Below are 17,544 nucleotides of genomic sequence, written 5' to 3' on the forward strand. Positions count from 1 at the left end.
ACATGATTGATGTGCATCTTCTTGGATGTAATATTAAAATTTATGTTTTGCGGTGTAGTATTTTTTTACCTGAATTACTAATGGAATACGTTAACGAAATTCGGAGTATAATTCTATAGAAATTTCAATGCAATTTTCAACTACAATTCAAAATTGTGATGAGAATTCTAAGAGCATATGAAGCTGAAGTTTTTTCCGAAGAAGAATTCGGAGGATAATATCAATTTTTTAACAGTATTCTAACATTCATTACTTATGAAATGTAGAGGAGAATTCGAGTAATAGTAATAGTTATGAGTAGAATTCCATGGTTCTTATGATTTTTATTTTCCTGCAAACTCCTCAGGAGAATTCTTAGGTTTATTCCATCGGAAATTTTGAGAATTAATTGAAAATTATGAAAATGATTCTAATAATAATCCCATATAAATGCTGATATGTATTCCAGTGCAAAACACATCAAAAGCACTTCCACAGTTATTAATTGAGAGCTTTCGATGCCAATACCAATGCATGAATATGTATATTGTATGGCAAGTACAGGGCTGTTAGAATAGGTGCGGATTTCACGATTTTCGCGGATTGGAACATTCAGTCGCGAAAATCACGGAAACATTAAATGATGTCGCGAAAATCGCGAAGGGACTGATGTTATAGGTTCTGAAATCATTCTGGAGATCAGATTAATTTTCCACTAGATCACCCAAGACTAATTCAATATCTGTAGTTTCGAAATATGCCCAAATCAAATTTGCAGTGTCTATGTGGATCATGCCAACCTATTTCCAGATCGATATTTCGATACTACAGATATTATCCCAGTCTTTGTTGATCTAGTAAAAAAATCATCTGAACTGCAGGACGATTTGGTGAACCTAAATCGTCTGCTATACGTGGAAATAATTAAACATTATCCATATAGACACTATGAATCTGTTGGGACATATTTCGATACTAAAGACATTATCCCAGTCATGGTTGATTTAGTAGAATAAATCATCTGAACTCCAGAACGATTTGGAGAACTTAAAACATCTGGTATACATGACAATAGTTCATGCAAGATCCACATAGACACTGTGCATCTGTCTGGAAATATTTCGATACTAAAGACATTGTCCCAAACTCGGTTGATCTAGTAGATCAAATTATCTGAACTCCAGGACGATTTGGAGAACCTTGAACATCTGGATTGCTCGGAAATAGATCATGCATGATCCACATAGAAACTTTGAATCTGATTTGACAATTTTCGATAATACAGGCATTATTGCAGTCTTGGTTGATCTAGTAGACCAAATCAACTGATGTCCTGGACGATTTCAAATACCTATAATTTCCGGTATACAAAGTAATAAGTCGTGCATGATCCACAAAGTCTCATATATACGATTCGGTTATGATTTGACAACGAAAAGTGCTAGGTTCACATTAGAAATAAAAAAAAAATATGAAAATGGCTTACCATTGGACAAAACCCAAGGAATATTCGTGTAAACACAACCGCGACGTGACCAACAAGTGTGACTTATGAAACTCTGGTAGTTTCTCGATTATGTGCAGGGTGTTTGGTTTGAATCTGTAAAAAAATTAGAAAACTAGAGCCAAATTAACTACAACATTTAGGACGGCAAAATACGTCAGAGACGCAAAGGTTAATTTTCAAGAAAATTTGCATTTCAAATGAAAATGCATTAAATTTTTTTAAATAATGTTTCATCAAATCTAGGCCGGTATTATTCAATAGAATCTCATAATTTAAGGGTGTTTTATTATGTTCACTAATTACTCAGAATTTATACTATACATGAATAACTGAAGAGAATATAATGTTATTTAAAAAAATCAAAGGTTACAAACGATACTCCTTTAGCTCAGTCGGTAAACTCGCAGCTACAAAGCAAGTCCATGCTGGAGGCGACTGAGTTCGATTCTCGTCTGGTCTATTGATGTTTTGGGTAGGAAAATTTCTCTAATTTCTTGGGCATAGGATGGTACAGGCATAGAAAGCTCTCAATTAAAATGTGAAAGTACTTCAAAGAACACTAAGTTGAGAGCAGGCAAATATCTAATATGCTATAAGCAATAAACTTGAAATGCTATGTAGTAGTATACAAATGCTATTTTTAGGCAATTAAAACAGTTTTTTTTGTCGCGGATTAGTATTTGAAGTCGCGGATTTCTTTTGAGAAATCGCGGATTTCGCGGATCAAATTTAGAAAATCTTGTTACAGCCCTGCATTTTCTAAGTGTGCGGAACACATATGAAGAGTTTGTTTGTTTATACTTATTTGCTGCCTGTTACGTTATCAATTCAATTCCAATCGACTGAACTATCGAAAACTGCTTTAAAACGATTTTCGCAGGTCCGCGACCATTAGTACCGTCCCAATGACGCGTTTATCTAGATAAAATTAATAAATAGCAGATGTTTAGCGATGGGCCCAATCTTAGATCCATAGGCCAACATTAGAGCCATTTCCTCTTTATTTTGATAGAGTTATTTTAATGTGTTATAGGGGAATGGCTCTAATATTGGCCTATGGATCTAAGATTGAGCCCATCGCTAAAAATCTGCTATTTATCAATTTTATCTAAATGAACGTGTCATTGGGACGGTACTACACTGAAAATGTATTTTCGTTATTTCTCTGAAAACCGTTTCGTAAAAATCAATATCGTACATACAACACATCTATCATAAATGGTACGAAAAATTCGTTTTCCCAGTCATCTGGCGCAATGTCAATATTACGCCTTATTCGTATAATATATAAATTCATCTTCGTACAATCAAACCAACAACTGCGCTTATAGTCTCCTAAAGTTCTGATTGTGTGTTGGAGATGGGATACTGGTTTGACCAATACATGCAAGCTACCATTATAAATCAAAATACTGGTCACGGTGGTTTTATGTCAGAGAAAAAAAAAATACATGCAAGCAGCAGAAAAAGCAAACAAAATCGAATTACCGCTACATGAGTACTTCTTATTTGCCTTTAGCCTTTCCCTTACTCGTAGCACAGATAGAGTGATGGATAAGGTGCATATCTGGCTATTGCAAGGTTCATGATTCGAGTCCGGTCTGAAGCCTAATTTTATATTTTTGTCATGTTTATCGCTTACAATAATGAAGTTATTTTTAACCATCCTCACTAACACACTCCACATTTTTCGGTCTCCACAACCAACACTTGAGGCCCGCTGGTTGGGTGTAGCAATAGCGAGTGTGGCAGTTCTAACGAAACTAGCTTCATACAATGTACAAATCCATTTCGTTGCAGAAAACAACGAATAAATTCGTAGAACAAACGAGCGATTTCGTTGTATAAACGAAATTTTATTTTCAGTGTATTGGATATTTTTGTATGGGCCATTAGGGGCATTTAAGCCGATCCATTTCCCGTATTTACTTTTCAGTGTGTTGCACTAGATAACTTAATCTTCATTGGAATTGGATTAATTTATTATAAAAATTCTAAGGTGGGCTCACCCATTGGACTTATCATGGGGTTCGACTCTTAAAGAGTATTTCTAGACCAGAATCTTAAATATTTTATTGCAAGGATGAAATCTAAAAATATATTTAAAGTCACAGAGTTTTAAAAGTACAGAATATTCAATCTAGAATCCTTAAATATTGTCGATTTTTTAATTGACTAGACCATCGATTCTCAGCGCTCCAGTACCGTGTAGTCAAGCTAGCAGGGTGCCACTGAACTGAAAATAATCTTGGATTTTAATTAAATTTATTGAAACATTTTTCGTTCCTATGTTGATAGAGTCCTATTATTGAATCTGTTAAGTGCGATGTCTCGAATATGTCTATAAATGTAGATTTTACGTTACTTTTCCATAGCACCAACATTTTTCCAGAGTCTAGGGTTTTTAATATGATTTTAACAAATTTTAGAAATTTTCTCCACTTCTGGAATATTAAATGCACGTTCATAGAGGATTTTTCCATGTTTGAGATCTCACAAACCTTACCGTTACACTTTTATGAAATGTCTTGCTCAATATTCAGTTTTCTACAACCAGGATCTTAAAGATTATTTTCAATTTTGGCCCTATCGTGCAGAAAACATCAAATTAGTCCATGATTTAAAAATAAACAACTCAATTATACGTTTGGTACGATACTTCAATTCAAAAGCTACCGAACGAAGGCCATGAGAAAGCGTAATATGAATGTTTGCACCCATTATTCTCAAAAACTCCGACTGAATCAATTTTTATCTTTATCCGATAGGTCGAAGTGAAATCAATATGTTTGGGAGTTTAGGGTCAAGCAGCAGTGTTAGATTTTTAACAATATCTCAACAATTTGTTTCTCTTTATCAAATCTTACTGTACGTACGGAAAGGTAAATAAATTTAGAAGTCATCTGTAGTAAACACATTCAATTTTGTAAAAAAAATACACTCGAATACTAGAGACAAAGGGCGGGTTGTGCTTAGTAGACCCAAAATTAGATCTAAGCCCTATGTAATTTCAGTTCATTCTTGATAAAAACAAATCATAGTTTTTACAGCAATTCGGCCATCTCTTTGTTTTTCATGGGTTTTCGCATAACATTTATGCGATCACTTAACTTTTATATGATTTTTCTTATAACTTTCAGCGGCCTCATAATTTTCATGTGATTTTGAGGTGGGTTTTGCGGTTATGTGATCACAGGAAAGCTAAGTGAAATGCACATGTTTTTTTTCCATACCTATGTGTTATTTTTGTTAAGTTTACATTAAAGAGAAAATCAATTTCATTTAACCAGGGATACATTACTGCGTGTGCAGTTAAAATCCCTTTAAACAAATTAAAAATCATCACTACGGTCACCGTATCGAGTCGATCATGAGCAAATAAAGCTGCACATGGACCAAATTAGGTTCTAGTTTCAAATTATTCCTTTGAAACAGTTGGAGTCGGTACTCTTTCTTCGACTCTGACTCCACGAATCAAGCTTCATAGCTCCGATTCCGACTCCACAGCCCTGGTTTAGCCTTATTTTTTTTTTAATTTTCGAAGAATACGGATGATGTATGGCGATGTATGCATGATATTTAAAATTACAAATAAATGGTCTATTTAACCATGTGACTCATTCGGCTTAACCGCATCCGTATTAATGGTGTTTTTGGCCTAAGGTCGGATTCAGTCAGAATCCGGAGGAAAAGAATATAAAAGGCAAGAACTCCTCTTTCATCAATTCTGAAAATATAATCACGGTTTGTGAAGTTTTCAAAAAATTATGCTTGATGGAAAACGAAAAAAAAAAAATTTTTTTTTTTTTGCGCGCAAGGGAAATGGCTTTAATGTTGGCTTATCGATCTAAGATTAGGCCCATCGCTAAAAATCTGCTTTTTATCAATTTTAATTAGATGAACGCGTCATTGGGACGGTACTAATGGACATTTTTCGTCGCTATTGAAAATTTAGTCGAATATTGAATTTATGTATGGGCCCAAATTAGGGGCATTTATGCTTTACATTACATCAATTTCCCTAGCTATTCAGTTGAATCCTCATGAATAAATATGGACGATAATAATAATGAGCATACGGAGTAGCTTAAATAAGTACTGAATATTTAATGGAAGACTAACAAACATGAGACGGACCAACAAATTGTGGGTTACCACCTGTCTGTGCTACCATAGTAAGGAAAGGATTAAGTTCGTTTTTTTCCGACAAATTCACCCGGAAGCTGAAAAGTTATCTGTACATATGGCCGCAATAAACCCAGATTTTTGTCAATCGAAGGTGTACAATCAAGAGTGCCTGAAAAAACGCATTCGACAGTTCGTTAAGGCACACAAAAGATCTGTGAAGTTTTGACCGGATTTAGCAACCTATCACTGCAACCGGAAGGTGATTCAGTGGTACCGTGACAGCGGGGTGGACTTTATTGGCAAATACATCAACTGCCAACTGCCCCCAATGCCAGCCAATCGACAAATAGTGTACAGTTGTAAAGCGATAATTGAAGAAGACTGGCAAGATGACTGCAGAAATAGCTGCGGAATATGCGGAATAATAGTTGGAACTAACTGGTCACTGAGGCATGCTGGGGAGACACTGTGCAAACAATGATGGTAGGTGTGAAAGAAAATTCCCACAAATTGTGCATAACCACTACTAAATAATGTTTTCGTTACTTTTTATTAAAAGTCTATTCAATACCTTTCGATTTGATGCATTTGTTTTTCTTCTGCGTCAAACCAATCTCAAAATAGAGCTGTTTTCTCACTTCCGGATTCTAACTGAAGCAAAGTTTAATGACCCATTTTCAAAAATAGTCTTTGAATTTTTTTCCATTCGACCTTTTGAAACGCTGCAGCATTTTGTCGTTCGGCTCTCTTGGAGTATTTTTACTAGTTAATATTTTAAGGATTTCAACAATCAATTTATAATGGCTTTAATTATTCTTGTTCAAGTAAAGTTTATTTTCCTGGATTTGTTTTCCGTCATTCTCTAACAGATCACTTTAAACAAAATCTACTATATGTAAGTATAAATACTTACAATAATAAGAAGCAATCATTTGCTCTTGATGTAAAACTACTTCACTATTTAGAACGTCTCTTTCGATGTTGGATCGTTCACACAACTCATTGAATAAAATGTTTGCACCGAAAATCTACTAGCTCTCGTATTCACACCAGTATGAACGTGTTTCTTCAATTTCTAGCAATAAAGACAAATACTTTGAATTGCCCGAATAACTTCTGTGGCACGCTCAAATTCATTATTCTCGTAAGTGAGCACAATATACATTATAAATGCGCCCTGGCTCCCTTTGCCGCTTGCACGGGGGTGTATAATCAACATATATCTATGTTCCATGGGACGATAATTTTACCCTTATAAGAACGTTATTTACGACTATACGAATCTCCCCTGGTGACTGCAAACTGTTAGACGAAGAATTTATCGATCTTTTTCTTTATTTAGAGAATTAGATTAGTGCGAAGTAGTAATTCTCTTATGCAATATGTAGTATCAAACAGATAAATGCTGACGGCATGTGGAATTTAACGGTAAGGGCTTTATTGGTTCCTTTGTTTTGGATGCTGCTAGATTGATCCCTCAAGAAGACAATCGACATTCCAACAGTTGGTTTCATGCTTTTCTTTTTCATCATCATTTGTTATGATTATCACGGGCGATGTTGCTCGCTATCACGTGCTCCATCTGGCAGCACGTGGAGCATAAATATTGATGACCACTCAAAGCGATGATGATGCTAATAGTGAGGAGGCCAGTGCTTTCCATTTCTTAGATATTGCATACGGTAATAGTTGTAGAGCTGCCGAATTCATTCCTTCCAAACACCGACCGCCCGGAGAAGAAGGTACTCGACGGATGCATATCCAAATATTTGTATGGTCTACTTGTATCGATTGTTCAGAGGAAAAGCGAAAGTAAAGTTCAATCGACTGGCCTTCACGGCAATTCGCAAGGTGAAAATGAAAGCTGTAAACGGGGAATCTATATAAGGAACTGTGGATGCTGGGTAATTATTCTTTATCAAATATGGAATGAGTAATGTGTATTTTATACTACTCATCTGAAAAGCTTGCCTCACATAAAGGTGTAAACAATCATTAAGTAACTGAATTATAAACCGTTTCGAGCTGCAAGTGGCAGACATGACACCACTTGCTATTTTTGTGATGCAATCAAATCTTACGAGTGTTTGTTAACAGATTTGTATTTTTGCTTTTCATTCGTTTCAGGTCGACAGAACTTCGGCAAACTGGCCGCGAGCTACCAGCACTGTTATTAATGTGAGAAAATGTCACCGGCAAGATTGTCGCTTCGGGAGGAGGACATTGTTCGGTTAGCTTTGGAATTCCTAAACAATCGCGAGTTGCACATTTCTCAATTATCGCTAGAGAGAGAAACGGGTGTCATAAATGGCCAGTATTCGGACGATGTGCTATTCCTGCGGCAACTTATTCTCGATGGTCAGTGGGATGATGTGGTGGAGTTCATTCAGCCATTGGAAGCGCTGCAGAACTTTGACATGAAGCAGTTCAGGTACACCATCCTTCGACACAAGTACATAGAATTATTGTGTATAAAGTCGGAAGCTGGTGGACTAGGAGGACCGCCTCTGATCAACAATGTCGAAGGAGCAGTCGAGGAGGTGGTCCAGGTGCTCAGTGAGCTGGAAAAACTCTGCCCCACCAAAGAAGAATACTCAGCACTGTGTCTGCTACTGACGCTACCGAAGCTCGGCGATCACATGCAGTATCGCGATTGGAATCCAAGCAAGGCTCGAGTGCAATGCTTTCGGGAGATTTTTCCGCTGGTTGAAAAATTTTTGCCTGGTGATAAGAAGGCCGGTACACCGCAGTCCATGTTTGCCAAAAATGATCGGCTTGTGCAGTTATTAATTAAGGGTATTTTGTATGAATCGTGCGTAACGTATTGTCAGGTTAAGGCAACCGGAGCAGCAGATACCGCTTCGCAGAAAATCAACTTCTCGAGGGTACTGGATGGATCGATAGGTGAGTCTCAAATAGTTTTTTTTTTTTTTTTTTTCCTTTGGTTTGTTTTTTCCGTCGATCTTGTTTTCCGTGCTGAGCACCAATGCTACCGACGTGCCAGGAAGGCAGCTCCCACACCTGGACCCTACCTATCGACCCATCAACTCATGAACCGGGGAAGGCGTGATCAGAGATGTTATGCCTCAGAACATCCCGGCGGCGCCGACTGGGATTGAACCCAGGCCTGCTGGGGTGAGAGACAATCATGCTTACCACTACACCACCGGCGCCGTTAGTCTCAAATAGTATTCAGATATTGAATACACTTATATATAATAGCTGTTTTGAAGAAAAGTTGATTATGGGTGGCTAAACATTTTTCAAAACTCGTCTTTATAGACAAGAAGATTGCGTTACATTTGGAGTAGAACACCGACATCTCAAATTTCCTAGAACGAATCTGGAATTAAATCTACTGCCAGTTTGCATTATTCTTGCACCAAAATGATATATGGGACTGTTTGTAAACTACGTGGACAGTTTTTTCGAGATTTTAGTCCCACTTCCCAGCGTAGACAATCGTCCATACACATTTTTGCAAATTTTTATGGACCGTAGACACTCGACAATTCTTATGTCGAATATGCCACTATGCCAAATTTAAACTTTTTTGAATTTTCATGTTCAATGCATAAAGCAGCCTATTGACATAAAAAATATTAATTTTAACTATTCCCCGAGCCAAATCTGAGATCAATTTGAAAACAACTCTAAAAATTGTTGTGATGTCGCTGATAATGATTGCTGTGTATGCTGTTGTTTTTAACGGTTAAAATATCAAAATTGAGATCACAAAAATCTTCCTGTTACATTACATTGTAAACTAATTCTGCTATCAATGAGAGCAAACTGAAAACTCAATTTGATGAACGTTTTTCCTGTTGATAACAAGACGAGCAGCGGCGCCGGTGGTGTAGTGGTAAGCGTGATTGCCTCTCAACCCAAAAAGCCTAGGTTCAATCCCAGTCGACGTCGCCGGGGTTTTACTGAGGCATAAACTCTCTGATCACGGGAGAGAAGTAAAGCCGTTGGTTCCCGGTTCATGAGTTGATGGTTTGATAGGTAGGGTCCAGGTGTGGGAGCATCCTCCCTGGCGTCGATAACAGCACGGAAAATAAATCAAGGAAAAAAAAAATGAAAACGAAACTGCAATAACATATTTTTGAAGAGCAATTGTACCGCAAAACGAAAAGAAAATTTATTATAAACATTGTCAATCGCGTCATTTTGATGCTGGACTTTGCTCGGGTCTTCATTACTGCGAAAGTTTTTCTTCGAACGTCACTTCGTTGCAAATTGTCGATGTGAAATCTGCCTGCATGTGAGACCAATAATTTGACCAGTAGGGTAAATGCTCCTATAGTTGTGATACGTAAGAAGCATTTTTTCCTATTGTTGCTTATGCAGTCTCCGTAACAGCTATAACCTTATGAACTTTCAACTATCAATTATATGCGGCGCCGGTGGTGTAGTGATAAGCGTGACTGCCTCTCACGCCTCCCACAGGGCCAGGGTTCGATCCCGGTCGGCGCCGCCGTGTTTTCTGAGGCATAACATCTTTGATCACGCTTTCCTTCGGAAGGGAAGTAAAGCCGTTGGTCCCGGTTCATGAGTTGATGGGTCGATTGTAGGGTCCTGGAGTGGGAGCTGCGTCGCTGGCGTTGGTAGCATTAGTAATCAGTACGGAAAACAAGATCGACGGAAAATAAGATCGACAGAAAACAAATCAAGGATAAAACTATATGCCGGGTCACATGCAATTTATTGTATCATTTAAAGAAGGAATGATAAGAGTAGTAACGTAAAAAATAATTTGATCAGAATAATGTTTTGTCCATAAAACCCTCAATGGTAAACCTGATTCTATCGTCATTCTATCTTTCGTCCAGTTGAAGTTTTGTCCTTCACAATTTTAGTTCTTTCTGAGTATTGTTCACCTTGAATTATAGATATAAAGAGTACGCATCTAATCATGTTAGAATTAAGTCAATTGATTAGCAAATTTGACACTAAGATACAAGTTAAAAATAAATAAACTTATATCAGATCTTCGCTATTATTTTACTGTTCTGAACGTTCTAGATTTATTTATGGATTATGGTGATTCGTTAAAAAATATTTGAACTTTTTACAATAATCCGAATTATTATCCCAAGGATTGGAAATAACTTGAGGTTCCAGTAAATATATTAACTTAATTAGCTTTCTGGCCCATTTATCGATGACATGTATTTGACACACTGTGTCTCCACTCTCCTCTACTGATCACAATTTTTACGAAATGGGTTTATTTTCTAACGAGAATAAGTCATTGATCATTTTTTTCTCTGTTCGGAGCAAAAAACCACTGCCACCCGTAATTTGATCTATTGTAGTACATTCCGTGTTAGACTAGCCCACATTTATATGAGAGATATTCTTTCTTGAGGTGATGTATGCATTTTGTCCGTATATTGCAATAAAATTTAGGTAGCTTATGCAACGTATCAACTAGATTACAACTAAAAAAAAAAAGTTCATATTTTCACAGGCTCGTGTCAGTAGGTGAGATAACCACTCTCTGAATGTCTTAGCTGCCTTTGATTTCTGTTTATATAGGGGATTTGGTTCAAATATACAAAATGCTCATATATGTATATTCAAAAACGAATATCTCAATAAAACTAACCGGATTCATTATGTAGTCCTCAGCAAAAATGCTACTCATTATTAGAACTACAAGAAACTTTGTTATGATCAATAGAGTGTACGGGTGTCATTTTTTCATGTATTTTATTCAAAATCTCCATACAAATTTCAAACTAAAAGTGTCAGCTCACCCTATAACCAAATGAGCTGAAACGTTCAGAGAATGGTTTTCTCACCTAAAGGCACAAATCGAGTGGTTGGCCCGTGTCCGTGTGCACTAATGTCGTATTACTTAATCACTATTGAGAAATGAAGTATTTGGCTATGATACAGTTGTCATTCTTGCCTTTATCGCAAGGAATCGATTCTAATTGAAAGGTCCCGCTTTTTATACCCTTCGAAGACTGAGAGCACCCTCCAAAGGCACGCCCCTTTGTCAGTCAAAACTGGATTCCTTAGCAACAAAATTAAAAAATGGCACCGATAATGACCATGCATCACAACTCTAGTCTTAACCACTTCAAACTAGAGAACAATGAATATATGATTAGGAATCAAATAGATGAAGACTAACTAGCTCATTTTTTTTTCCTTTTTTAAAGGTCATCCTCGGTGGACAAAGCCGAGTCTTGTCACTATCAATAAGGCATAACAAGTAACAAGGACTAAGATGTGTTCCTTTGATTACTGAAAAATCATGTTCCCCAAGTTTGAAGCAGTCAGGACTAGGAATCGGTGGTAGATCTTACATCCCGTAACGTATCACGAAAAGGTGATCTACCCACGTTTTGGGGCCATTATTCATTTGTCATAACTTTTAATAAAATTGGTTAATGTTAAAAGAAATAGAACACAACTTCAAACAAGAATGTCTCACTTTCCTAACTTTGAAGTAAACTGATTTAAATCTTTAAAATAATTACGCATAAAACCCTTTGCAAAGAAAATGTTTTGGCTGTATTAAATTCTAATCCGATGTTACTAAACTAGTTGCAAATAAAAGCTATATTTATCTACTTTCAATTTGGTTTGGTGGACCTGAGTATTTTTTTTATCAAAGGGACGCGGTTTAGTGCTAACAAACTTTCAATTATATAGTAGGTATAATTAGAAATGAATTAACTTTAACAGTTCGTTTAAGGAGCACTAGAGGGTTACATATAACTTCGACACAGTTAAGAATGAAATTTCATAACTCCGAATAAAAACAGACGAAAAGTCTAACGAAATTGACGAAACTGCCGTTTGTTGCAGCTCACTTTTAAGATACAATTTTCAAACCATTACATAGGGTTTTACCTCACTTTACTTTACCTCTATTTTTCGAACGGATATGAACGCAAATAATGAGTAATTCCGCTATAGATTACTTTATTTACCTTTCTATACGTACAGTTGTATTTGATAAAGAGACTCACATTATTGAGATATTGTTACAAATATAACACTGCTTCATTATTCCAAATTTGTTCTACGAGTTTCAATTCCGTCCTAACGCATTGAAACATCACTGGTTTGTCTAGGTTTTTCTTCGTTCTACAAATGAAGGCAGAAAAAATGGATTTTTAGGAGCGGTTCTTTTGTTTTGAAAACAATGAGTAACAATTGAACAATTAAGTGGGAGCAGTAATAACTGGCCCAGGGATAGACATGTCGCATCCTGTGTGCAGATGGCCAACTGTGTTCCAAGCTGAAATCCAAGCAATTGTAGAGTGTTCCATTATATGTTTGCGTAGAAACTATAAGAGTTCAAATATAAAGGGCGAACACGAAATTATTGCGACACCGAAAATGTCATGCCAATTTTCTTATAATGTTTAGAATCAAACCAAAATTTTAGGGTAGTTTTATACATATATTTACTTCAAAAATCAAAAGAAAAGTTAATCGATGGAGCCTTGAGTGTAAAATTGAACGCATTTTCGCTTGATGCCCTCCATCAAAGTCTTTACAGTGTCATCCGGTACCAGTTTCTCAGTTTTTTTTCCATTTCCTTAACATGTCCTTCTCGTCTTTGACTGTCTTCTTGCTCTTCCGAAGTTCCCGCTTCATTATTGCCCAGTACTGCTCCACCGGGCGCAGCTCCGGACAGTTTGGCGGATTCATGTCCTTTGGAACAAAATGGACAGAATTGGCCACTCCAGGACACTTTTAGAATAGTGGCATGATGCCAAATCCTGGCCAAAAAAGCGGAGCTTCGTCGTGCTGCTGCAAGAACGGCAAAAGGCGCTTCTCGAGGCACTCAGATTTGTAGATCTCGCCATTTACTGTGCCCTTTGTCACGAAAGGCTCACTCCTCAAGAGTCCGCAAGAGCAGATGGCCTGCCAAATGAGATATTTGGAGGCGAACTTCGACATTTTCTTCTCCTTAAATTTGTCGTCCACATCGAACTTGCTCTTGCCGGTGAAAAACTCCAACCCCGGAATTTGCTTAAAATCGGCTTTTATATACGTTTCGTCGTCCATCACACAGCAGCCATATTTTGTCAGCATCTTCTCGTAGAGCTTCCGTGCCCGAGTTTTAGCCGTCGATTGTTGTCGGTCATCGCGGTTTGGGAAGTTCTGTACCTTGTATGTATGTAGTCCAGCTCTGTTCTTTGCATTCTGGACGTAGCTCTGCGACATGCCGATCTTTTTAGCCAAATCACGGCTTGAGACGTTGGGATTTGCTTTAATCATCCGCTTCACCTTTCCCTCCGTCTTTTTGTTCTCCGGTCCCGGTTTTCTTCCAGCTCCTTTGCCGTGGTCCAACGTCAACCGCTCCTGGAACCGCTTCAACACTCTGGAGACGGTTGAATGGTGAATGTTCAACATTTTTCCCAACTGCCGGTGCGACAGGTCAGGAAATTCCAGGTGTTTGGAAAGAATTTGTTCTCTCAACTCGCGTTGGTTCACCTCCATTTTCGTTGAATCGAAAAACAGGACTTCGAGTTTGACAGCATGTACACAATACACATCAATGAGAAAGTGTGCAAAATTTGGTTGATTTTTACCCAATGGTAAAAAAGTTATGCCCTGTTGAATGTGTCGCAATAATTTCGTGTTCGCCCTTTATGCATAATTTCCGACAGTCAAGCTGCTCTAAATGCTATTTAGTCGGCGACATGTACATCAAAACTTGTCTGGGAGTGTTTTCAATTTCTTCAAAAATTGGCTTCCCGACCAGAAGGAAGTATCAGAAATAATGCCCACTGTGTTACTGAGATATAAAATTATTCGTAACATGGTCTGTTATAAAACATGTACCGTTAGTAGTTAAAATAACAAAAAATATAACAAGAAATCTTCTACGTACTATCAAGAATATAACAACTATTGTTGGGGTAATATCATATTTTTAACACACCTTGTTACAAAATAATCCATTAGGGTAAAAACTAAAAAGGGTATGAACTGGACTTTTTAACACGGTTTTGGGTAACATATTTTTAGAGTGTTTTCTATTTTTAGATTGTTGTTAAAATATTTCAAAAATCATATACTAATTCTCAAATATTGCCGTTTACATTGCACTCGCTAATAAGAAATTTTATTGTTTTTCTGATTATAAAGTAGCCTAAGCATTAAACTTAGCTATATGAAAGTAATTAATTTAAGTATATGTATCAAAACAAAAATAAGATGAAAGCGACTCATTGATTGCATATGCACTATTTGAATTCTAATACAGTGTTAGTTGCACATTTTGTTTGGTTATGCGTTGAGATCTGTCTCCCACACCATTGTAAATATATTCGAGGTTAATTTTGGTTGCTAATGTTCGACGATTAGTGTTGCAATTTTCCATTGATCATTTTAATTTGTATATCATCAAAAACATATTGATTTTCACAAATTGCAAAATATTTTTTTGAAAAGGCTCACGCCAAAATTCAAAGAACGCAACTGAACTGGTAATTTATGTTTTTGGATTCCGTTCATGAGCGAATATATTGCGGATTGCTTTGGTTAATAGACTCACGTGAAAATATTCGATGGAGGAAAAAATATATTCCCACATAAAATACTAAAGCAATAGCATGTAAACAAACCGATTTTTTGATACGCCACCTAGGAATGCACCCTTGCTACTGGAAACTGTAGCAACGATACGAACCAATGTATGCTAAAAACGGTGTGAACATTTTGTGATGTGACAAAATTATTTTGCAAGGAGTCTAATTGGGGGCAAAATGTGCAATATCATTGGTTCACACTATTATTGCGCAATCGTTCCTAAACAGTTAAAATCTAGGTAAGCCTTTTGATCAGAAGCGTCTTGCAGTGGCAATTTCAATTTTATAATGCTAGTTGTGCATTCTTAATCACCAACGTAACATTTTCAGGTTTTACGGAATCAATTTATAGTAGCCTAGTCGCTTTGGGCTAGGTAGTTTGATTAGACTTGCGAAATGAGGCCCCTGGATTTCCATCGAGCTAGGGAGAATCGAGTTAAGGAGAGATCGAGTAAGGGAGAGTTGGCTGTAATATTTTTTTTAATTCTTAGCATCCCAATCAGAAGAGAATGCTGTAAAAAATAGGGAAAAAAGCACTAGCTTTGGCCTATGGATCTAATAAAAATCTCTCGTTCTTCAATTTTTCGTAGAACAATGCATCATCTGGACAATACAAATGAATATGTTTGATTTTTAGTTTATCATTATCAAAAAAATGCTTGCCTTCGAAATTAATTTATGGGCCCAATATTAGGGACATTTTGGCTGACATTAGGGACATTAACCCTATTAGCCCAATTCCATGTGACACACTTTTCCGTAGCCCTTAAATAAATTTAAATTCTACTACAGGCTCAAGACTAAAACAAAACAAAAATTAAAATAAAACAAACCGTTTCATTTTTCGTGCTACTAATGCTAACAAACTTAGTTAAAATGTTGTTTTAAATTTTATTCTAACAAATTGTGTAACAATTTTATACCATACTCATTTCACCACAGAGCTCTTAAAACAAGATTATATCAACGGTTGTTATGTATAACAGAAGTTGATATAATCATGATATAATTTTGTTATAACGTTCTGGTCAGGTTATCATTATCAAGTCAACTTATATTGGGTTCCTGGTCATTGCGGGATTGACGGAAATGAAAGAACTGATGCACTATCAAGACTCGCATCTTCTCATAAGTTCATAGAGCCAGAGCCTTTCTGTGGCTTATTAGCTGTATCTTTTAGAATGGAGCTAAAACCGTGGGAATCTTCAAAAATGGAGGAAAACTGAAAGAATACTTCCATTGCTAGGCTGTCGAAGCGATTCATTAATCCAAACATTTCTGTGACGAACAAAATCCTGGAACTTTCTAAGAAAGAGCTTAGCATATATACAGTTCCTGAAACAGGTCATTGTCCGAGCCGTTATCACTTGAAGCTGATTGGAAAACTTCAAGATGATGTATGTCGCTTCTGTGGCATAGACTCGGAACATTTGCTATGCAACTATCCGGTAATTTTCCATAAAAGGCGTAAGTTCTTCGACAAGGGGCTGATATAACCCTTTGACTTTTGGAGAACAACTCCCAGTACGTCAGTGCACTTTATTCGAAGTGTAATGCCTTGCTGGGATAACGCTATTAGTCAAACAATGCCGATCACTCCTAATAATAGTGATACGGCATCCTGATATAGTTAAAAAAGGGGAATAGGGGAAATGGCGCTAATCTTAGCCTATGGATCTAAGATTAGGCCCATGGCTAAAAATCTGCTATTTATCAATTTTATCTAGATGAACGCGTCATTGGGACTGTACTAACGCATATTTTTGGTCGCTTTTGAAAATTTAGTCGATTGCTGAATTGTATGGGCTCAAATTAGGGGCATTTAAATTACATGTGATATAGGGGAAATTACATCCATTTACCCTATATCACAAGTGATCAGAAAAATGGTCGCAGGTGAATACACCCGACAAGGATAAAAAAGAAGAAGCAAAATCAATAAAAATTGAGATAATCATAGTGGATTAAAAATTTCCTCAGCTTCGTTTCACTTTTGTCAGATTTGGTAAATGTTGCAAATATTACATAAGAAGCAATACTTCGTTTTGCTTGAAATAAAAAAATGCCACTTCACACCGGTCTGACGTAATACCGACAAAATGTCAAATAATTATGCAAAGTTTTTTGCAAATCGGAGAAGGTCGTGCCTGTTCGATTCGTCATTTCGTGTGGAATTTCTCTTCAGGAAGATTGGATTATGATACCCTCGATGAAAGATCATTACTCGATATTTTTGTTTTAATTTTTTAATTATTAGCATAGAAAATCAATGCAGAGTGCAAATTGAAAAAACACTCGAACCCATTAATACATGGGCCGGGAAATTTTGAGATGAACTAGCCAACGGCTAAAAATCTCTCTAAT

General features: G+C 36.7%; 1 protein-coding gene across 4 annotated transcripts in view; it reads left to right on the top strand.

The window, feature by feature from the left end:
• LOC135698564 (WD repeat-containing protein 47) overlaps positions 1-17,544 on the top strand; it is a 228,329-nt gene that overhangs the window by 52,014 nt on the left and 158,771 nt on the right. For all 4 annotated transcript variants that reach the window (XM_065218621.1, XM_065218615.1, XM_065218628.1 and 1 more), the window contains one exon: positions 7,742-8,518. In XM_065218621.1, coding sequence (XP_065074693.1) covers positions 7,801-8,518 — 718 coding nt within the window. In that variant the 5' untranslated portion in view covers positions 7,742-7,800. The remainder of the gene's footprint in view (positions 1-7,741; positions 8,519-17,544) is intronic.

The sequence above is a fragment of the Ochlerotatus camptorhynchus genome, unplaced genomic scaffold (genome assembly GCF_037179485.1).
Source record: "Ochlerotatus camptorhynchus isolate MF236.1 unplaced genomic scaffold, CSIRO-AGI_Acam_v1.1 ptg000008l, whole genome shotgun sequence".
NCBI classification, from domain to species: Eukaryota; Metazoa; Arthropoda; class Insecta; order Diptera; family Culicidae; genus Ochlerotatus; species Ochlerotatus camptorhynchus.